Below are 7,359 nucleotides of genomic sequence, written 5' to 3'. Positions count from 1 at the left end.
GAGCTAGGGCCCCGCCGGCAGTTCCCCGGCCACCTTTCCCTCTGCCCCCACCTCCACAGCAGGAGCCGGAGCCAGTCCTCCCAGGAAGGGGTTAACCGTGTGAGGGAGGGGACTGGGCTAGACCATTTTCCTCGTAGAGGCCTCCACCTCGGGGTTTTCCTGAATGGTTCTGCCGTCCTGGGGTGGGGAGGGAAGGGAAGGAAGAAGGGCGGGCAGAGGGAGGAAGGGAGGGGACGAGTGTGGGTAGAGGAAGGAAAAAAAGATCGAGACGGCCAGGGGAAGAGAAAGATGTCACTGTCTAATCTCCCTGTCATTTTTATTTCCAGCAGGCGCCGGGCGAAGGAGCTGCTAGAACAATGCTGAGGCAGGCAAGGTGAAGAGCAGCTCCGTGCAGCAGCCCCGTCGGAGGATCTTGAACAGGTGATCGGAGGAGCCGGGAAAACTGAGGCCACCTGGGCATCCCTCCCCTCGGCACCCGGGAGAGACGAGCCTCAAAGACACGGTGGAGAAACCATGGCGACCAATTTCAATGACATCGTCAAGCAAGGCTACGTGAAGATGAAGAGCAGGAAGCTCGGGGTGAGCCACCTTCCAAGGGGCCCTGGGTCTGGCATCTGGGATGTCGGGGGTGCACGGCCACCCGCCGGTTCCTGGCTGGCCATCGTGCATTGCCGGTCTCTCGAGGTTTCTGGCCGGCGGGCTGCCTGGCATGTGCCTGGGCCCGGCTCTGCCCACTGCAGCCCCCACCCCAGCCCGGCTGGCTGGAGTCCCAGTGGCTGGGCCAGTGGTGGTGGCCGATGGGCAGGCGGCTCGCCTGCTATTGTTGAAGTTGTCGCCCGGGCAGCGGCTGGAAATGCCGGGCTGTATCTGAGCTGAGACCAGCTTGTCACTTCCCCTTGCCATCACCTCCTCGTCTCCCCCTCCCCTCCCCTGGCCTCTTTTCTTTAAAGTACCTCATCTCTCCTGCTTCCCGTAGCTTTCTGTGTACCGGCATTTATTTATTTTGTCTTCGGTTGTTGCTTCTATGGTTGAAGTATTGGCCAAGGAGAGTGGTTGGTTGTTGGGGGTAGGGCGGCGGTACGAGGGGCACAGAAGCTGGCATTTATGTGGTTTATGAATGAGCACCCGGGCGGGATGGCCCATGGCACTGGGCCCGGCTGCTTTCCTCCCAGGTTTTGGGGGCTTGGAGGGCCTATGGAGATGAGGCCTCAGATGCACCTTTGCTGGGTGTGCACCCTCTCCCACCCCCTACTGCTGAAACCGCCCCCGCAAAAGGCATGAGCAGGGGCCCCAGGGACCAACTTAATAATCTTGGTGAGGCTGTCCCAAGAGCTGACTTTATTCCCTGACTCTCCCCGCTCTCTCCATTGAGGGGTCTCCCCAGTAAGATGGAAACCCTGGCCCCTGAGATAGCCCAAGTCTTGTGTTTACCTGGGCCCCCTGCTCACCCTCCCCTCCCCCGTGGCCTTGGTGGGAGTGGGGGTGTGATCTGACTTTCAAGGCTTCCTGGCTCAGCAGAGTGGGCTGGCGGAGGAGCTGGGCTCTGATACTCAGGGGCCCCTCCGTGGGTACCAGACAGAACAGGACTGGCCTTGGAGCAGGGTGGTTCTTGCGCCCCCTTCCACTCCTGTGGCCCTCACCCCAGGGGCCCTGTTGGGGGCTCTTCTGTCCAGGCAGGGGGCAGCCACTTAGCTGGTGGGCACATTGGGGTCTTACCTGGATTTGGACTGTGTCCCAGCCTGGGCCCTGGTGGCCATCAGCCACTGTGTTCTTGCCCTGAGAGAAGGATGGAGCCCATTTGGAGCACAGAACGAGGAGAAAAGCTAAGGCTGAGGTGGGCAGGCAGGGGGCAGGGGCCCAGCTTCTAGTGTGGCTCCTCCTTCCCCAGGGCCCAGACCTGTCAGCGCCTTCAGGTCCCCAGGGGCCAGCTGGGCCGAGGGCGGGTCCAGAGCAGAGTTTCCCAGGAAGCCAAGGCACTCGAGGTGGCCACTTGGGCTTAGAACCTGGCCTGTTTCGGGGGAGGCCTGGGAACCTACGGTGGGCACAGTCAAGGGCAGGGTTTAGGAGCTGGGCTGAGGCCAGGCCCCGTCTGGAGTCACCCCCACTCAGCGAACTCGACTTCCCCCTGCAGATCTGCTGTGAGGGGCTGGGGCCACCGGGCCATTCTTGTCTCAGGCCAGCCATTCTTGTCTCAGCCCACAGAGGTGAGGGGGGAAGGGCTGAAAGAGATCAGGAGCGGGCCCTCCTACCTGCCAGGGCTTTCCTCCCAAGGCAGAGCTGTGGCAGCGCGTTTCTGAAGCGCTGATCAAAGACCTGTGAGAAGTGGGGAAGGAGGGCTCTTGAGCACAGTGGCTCCCTGGGGCTCTGTGTTCGTGCGAGTGTGTGTGCGTGCGCGTGTGTGCATGTGTGTGTGTGTGTATCTTGTAACCAGGCAACCAGAGCGCTCAGGCCCCCAGGCCTTCCGCCCCTGCAGGCTGCACAGAGCCCCGCCTGGCAGGGCATATCTGAGTTGGCAGCATTCATGCATTCATTCATTCATTCATGCATCCATCCATTCACGGTCTCTACACATGATCATTCACTTGTTCAGCAGGCTCTGTTCACGAGGCTACTGGGATGTGAGGATTCTGAGAATAAAATACAATCTCTGCCCTAAAAGAGCTGCTCAGCTTAGAGTTGAGGCCTGCTGGGGTTTATGCAGACAGGCCGAGGGCTGAGCCAAGGTCAGGGGGGCAGGGACAGACATGTCTCCTGGAGTCTCCAGAGCCTGAAATAGCCTGGTGTGAGTAGCTTCTCAGGATGGAGACTGCCTTGGCCCACCGCACTCTGGGAACCTGCCTGCCGAGGATCTGGTGCCCACATAGCAGGGCAAAGAGGAGGGCCCCTCAGTCTCCATGCTGCCAGTGAGAGGAGCACTGGAGATTCCTGCGGAATGGCTCTGCCAGCCTTCTAGAGTGCTTGCTGAAAGAGTAGGTACACCCCAGCTGGACTTTGGGCTGGAAAAGAGCCATAGGAGGAAGAGTCAGAGGCCCAGGCAAGTGGCTAGGGCCACCAACGTTGCAGCTCCCCGCTCCCTGGCTCCTTTGCCCCCTCGGATGGAGTCTGGGAAGCTATAGAGAATTTAGGTGGATTTTAGGCAAGGGTCACTGGCGGTGGTTGGGGCAAGGAGTGATGAACCTCACTGGGGACGGCTCTGTGCTCTGGGGTGATTCCAGGTTCCTGGCTCTGCTCCTTGACCTCTGAGAGTGCCTGGTTTCCCAGCTGGAGCAGGAAACTAACCCTGGTTCCCTTCATTCCCAGGATCTGGGATCCAGATCACTCCCAGGTCCTGGAGACAAGAGGGGGTGTTACCTACATCAAGAGCTGTCCCCTGGCTCTAAGAACAAGGGCTGTGGTGATGTGCAGGCTGGGAGCGGGCTCGGGCCTGATTCCTATCCGCACGACATTGCCTCTGTCCTGGCCGGTGCTCCTGGACTGAGCCTTAGCGCAGTGGTTTCCCAGTACGGCCTTGGCTCCAGGCAGCCGGTTTTAAATACCAGTTCTGCCATTCATAAGCTGTTACTCAACTCTTGGGTGCCTCAGATTCCATCTGTAAAGTGGAGATGATAATAGAACTGACCTCAAGAGTGACCCTGAGATTAAATGTGAGGAGTGCTAATAACAAAAAGCACAAATAGGAAGCACTCAATAAATGTTGGCTACTTAGATTAAACCCAGGGCTGAACTCATAGTAAACAGTAACTCAGGAGCAACTTTTATGGAGCCAGCCAAGAAATGACTGCCTTTTCAGTTTGGGGAGGGGTCTCTTCCCCAGGGTGGGGTGTCACACTGGTGTCAGCTGTCCCAGGTCTCCTGGGCCTGAGCCCCCTAGAAGGCTATGTGGCACTGCCCCTCGTGGTAGGCAGGGAAAACTGCAGGGTCACTTTGGCTGCGCTGGGAGTGGTCCAGGGTCCATCCCCCTGCCATCTCGCCCCACAGATCTACCGGAGGTGCTGGCTGGTGTTCCGGAAGTCCTCCAGCAAGGGGCCTCAGCGGCTGGAGAAGTATCCAGACGAGAAGTCCGTGTGCCTCCGAGGCTGCCCCAAGGTTAGGGGGCCTGGGCTCTAGCTCCCCAACCTGTAAGCAGCGATGATTGTTATTCAGAGTCCTGAGGGCCAACAGGACCTCCTGGGGGTGGGAGAGCTGCGGGGGATGTAGCGGGAGGTGCTTCACCCTGGCTGAGTCCCCTGTGGATGCCGTGCCAGGTGACAGAGATCAGCAACGTCAAGTGTGTCACACGGCTCCCCAAGGAGACCAAGAGACAGGCAGTGGCCATAATATTCACTGACGACTCCGCACGGACCTTCACCTGCGACTCAGGTGAGGGGATGGGGCTGCCGGTGGTGTGCCGGTCAAGGTCCAGTTGGTAGGGGGCAGAGCCAGGCTCTCTCTCCTGACGGGGTGTGAGGTGTAGGGGAGGAGGGCGCCTTTGAGGGAGCCGCCCCCCAGGATGAGGTGGGCAGGCAGGCAGAGTCCACTGGCCTCGCCCTCTCTGCCTTGCGTGCGGGGACGACTACGGCTGAAGCAGGTGGGGTAGGCTGCCGAGGGACCCTGAGTTGGCAGCATGATGAGATACTGTTTTCTCCAGAGCTGGAGGCAGAGGAGTGGTACAAGACACTCTCTGTGGAGTGTCTGGGGTCGAGGCTCAACGACATCAGTCTGGGAGAGCCAGACCTCCTGGCCCCAGGAGTGCAGTGTGAGCAGACAGGTGAGGCCTGGTGCTGGCACAGGGTGGGGGTGGGGGGACCTCCCCCCACCCCCCGAAAGCTCCAGGCCTTCTTGTCCTCTCCCCTCCAGATCGCTTCAATGTCTTCCTGCTGCCCTGTCCCAACCTGGACGTGTACGGCGAGTGCAAGCTGCAGATCACCCACGAGAACATCTACCTCTGGGACATACACAACCCCCGCGTGAAGCTCGTCTCGTGGCCCCTCTGCTCGCTGCGCCGCTATGGCCGGGATGCCACCCGCTTCACCTTCGAGGCTGGCCGGTAGGACCCACTCGCCTCCCCACCCTCCAGCCATGGTCTTGATGGTGGCTGCCACTCACTTGTGTTGGGCCCTGTGCTGAAAGCTCATTTATCGGCATAGCATCCTGAAGGGGAACATAATATTCCCGTTTTACAGATGAAGAAATCGAGGCTCCCAGCAAGTGCGTCAGAAGCTCAAATCAGATGCTGGCACTGGCACTGACCAGCTGTGTGATGGCAGACTTGTGTCTCAGTTTTCTTATCTGTCATACGGGATAATAAAAGTACCTAGCCTCACACACTGGGTGATGATGGTGACTGGGTATATCTTGAACTCTGGAGGAGCCTGCCTAGACTCCAATTCTGTATACTCCACCATGTAACTTTGGTTGTTACTTAGCTTCTGAATGCCTCAGTTTTCTCATCTGTAAGATAGTTTGAGAAAAACTGTAGTAATGAGCAAACTGATTGCACACAGACCAGGTGGTGGAGAAAACAGAATGGATTAATTCTCGTAAAGCATTTAGACCACCACCAGGCCCATGGAAAATGTTCAGCACGTTTGAGCTGGGTGGTCAGGCCCTCAGGTAACAGCCCTGCCTGTTCCCAAAGGAGAGCCTGAGCATGTCACATACGTAGGACGCGCCCACCACCGTGCTCTCTGTGCTCCCTGTGTCCCCAGGATGTGTGACGCTGGAGAAGGGCTCTATACCTTCCAGACACAGGAAGGGGAACAGATTTACCAGCGGGTCCACAGTGCCACCCTGGCCATCGCCGAGCAGCACAAACGAGTCCTGCTGGAGATGGAGAAGAATGTGAGGGTGAGGCCGCGCACGTCTCAGTCCAGGGTAGGGGGCGGCGGGCGGGCAGTCAGAGGACCGGGAGAGTGCCAGCCGTCTCCAGCTCATGTGTATGGCAAAGGCAGGCAGGGTCTTGGGCTGGCCGCCCCTGGGCTTAGCCGCCCCTGGGCTTAGCCGCTGACCCTTCTCTGCCCCACAGCTGCTCAACAAGGGCACAGAACATTACTCATACCCCTGCACGCCCACTACCATGCTGCCCCGCAGTGCCTACTGGCACCACATCACAGGTTCCCAGAACATCGCCGAGGCCTCCAGCTTCGCCGGTGAGTCACTGCTGTGCATCACCCCCACCAGCCAGGAGGCTCTGTGGAGGACAAGGCATGCTGGGCAGGGGTCTTCTGTCCTGGGCCCAAGTCCTCAGCCTGCGTCTGTGTCCACAGGTGAGGGGTATGCGGCAGCCCAGGCCAGCTCAGAAACGGACCTCCTCAACAGATTCATCCTGCTAAAGCCAAAGCCCAGCCAGGGGGACAGCAGCGAGGCCAGGGCCCCTTCCCAGTGACGGCAGAGCTAGCGTGCTCGGACGACCGCTGGGGCTGCCTGCAGTGTCTCGTGGACGGCCTGCAGGGGCTGTGGGCCAGGAGCCCAGAGAAAGGGAGCAAGCCATCCCTTCTCTGCCCCCAAGGGTGAGACAGAACCAAGGCAAAGGGCTGGCCATGCCACCTGAGCATGTGTGAGGGGCTGGAGCTACCATAGGACTATATACGGTTAATGATTTTAATATATATGGCTTATGACATTATTCTATATTAATAAGATTTCCCCCTCTGTCCCTCCCTGCCACCACATACACATTTTTTATCCCCATGACCAGGCCACAGTCAGGGCTGTTTCTGAATGTGAGGGCGGTGGTTTTTCCTGTCCCCCAAGGGGTACCAGCCCTCCTGCTTCAGGCCTGAGGAGGGACAGTCCACACTCCCGGCGCCTGCTCTGGCTGCTGGCTTTCCCACGCAGCCCAGGGGTGGAGACAGCAGGTGGCTTCTCGGTCCCTCTGGGCCTGGTGGCACAGGAAGGATCCGAGCTTACACTGTGCCACTCAGCAGCCTTGCACTTCGGCACTTCGGAGTTTTACACAGAGGTGACATCTTGCTGACACCTCAGGTGAAAATCTGGTTTTAAAGTGGTTTCTGCCCAGGCTCTTCCTGCTTCGTAGGCGAGAAGACGCCCTGGGGGCAGGGTGCTGTTACCTCAGCCCAGGGAGGGTGGCCCTTCCCGAGCTCTTTCCTGCTCCAGGGCCAGGCCGGCCCCCAGGAGGACTGAGGGGTCAGGGGGAGCACCCTGCTGCCCCCTCACTGACCAGGTGGGTAGTGCTCCCGTGGAGGGTGCTCCCCTGCCCTGTGTGGCCTCCCTCTGGCCAAAAGGACTCAAAAACCGAGACCGCCCCATTTCCTCCTCCCCACATGGTGCTGAGGCTCCCTGCTGAAACGCAATTAAAGCAATTGATTTTCTAGTGCTGGTATTTATTGACTACCGTGCAGAAGGGCTATCTTTCTACTC

The 7,359-nt window shown here is 59.1% G+C and overlaps 1 protein-coding gene and 1 long non-coding RNA gene across 4 annotated transcripts; one reads left to right on the top strand and one right to left on the bottom strand.

The window, feature by feature from the left end:
* Positions 1-291: 291 nt before the first annotated feature.
* LOC133230224 (uncharacterized) lies at positions 292-3,297 on the bottom strand. The gene is made up of 3 exons (XR_009730791.1): positions 2,250-3,297; positions 1,717-1,776; positions 292-548 (listed from the first exon to the last, which is right to left on the bottom strand). It is a non-coding gene; the product is annotated as an uncharacterized LOC133230224 (long non-coding RNA).
* On the top strand, positions 494-7,312 carry DOK4 (docking protein 4). Of its 3 annotated transcripts, XM_061387304.1 has the most exons (8): positions 494-579; positions 3,979-4,086; positions 4,245-4,359; positions 4,628-4,747; positions 4,837-5,026; positions 5,688-5,826; positions 6,005-6,128; positions 6,246-7,312. In XM_061387304.1, the coding sequence occupies exons 1-8, from the start codon at positions 514-516 to the stop codon at positions 6,362-6,364; spliced, it is 981 nt and encodes a 326-aa protein (XP_061243288.1). In that variant the 5' UTR covers positions 494-513; the 3' UTR covers positions 6,365-7,312. The 3 variants fall into 3 exon arrangements, with proteins under 3 accessions (XP_061243288.1, XP_061243289.1, XP_061243287.1); XM_061387305.1 differs by lacking the exon at positions 4,628-4,747; XM_061387303.1 differs by having other exon boundaries at positions 6,005-7,312.
* Positions 7,313-7,359: the final 47 nt, after the last annotated feature.

This window comes from Bos javanicus, chromosome 18 (assembly GCF_032452875.1).
Source record: "Bos javanicus breed banteng chromosome 18, ARS-OSU_banteng_1.0, whole genome shotgun sequence".
In the NCBI taxonomy this organism is placed as follows: domain Eukaryota; kingdom Metazoa; phylum Chordata; class Mammalia; order Artiodactyla; family Bovidae; genus Bos; species Bos javanicus.
The sequence above is the reverse complement of the archived record's forward strand: the minus strand, read 5'-3'. Positions and strand labels throughout refer to the sequence as shown.

Excerpts from the sequence above, each read along its gene's own strand:
- DOK4 (XM_061387303.1), top strand. The coding sequence starts at position 514 with ATGGCGACCAATTTCAATGACATCGTCAAGCAAGGCTACGTGAAGATG. Across the intron at positions 580-3,978 it reads TGAAGAGCAGGAAGCTCGGG|ATCTACCGGAGGTGCTGGCT; the intron begins GTGAGCCACCTT and ends CTCGCCCCACAG. Across the intron at positions 5,027-5,687 it reads TTCACCTTCGAGGCTGGCCG|GATGTGTGACGCTGGAGAAG; the intron begins GTAGGACCCACT and ends CTGTGTCCCCAG.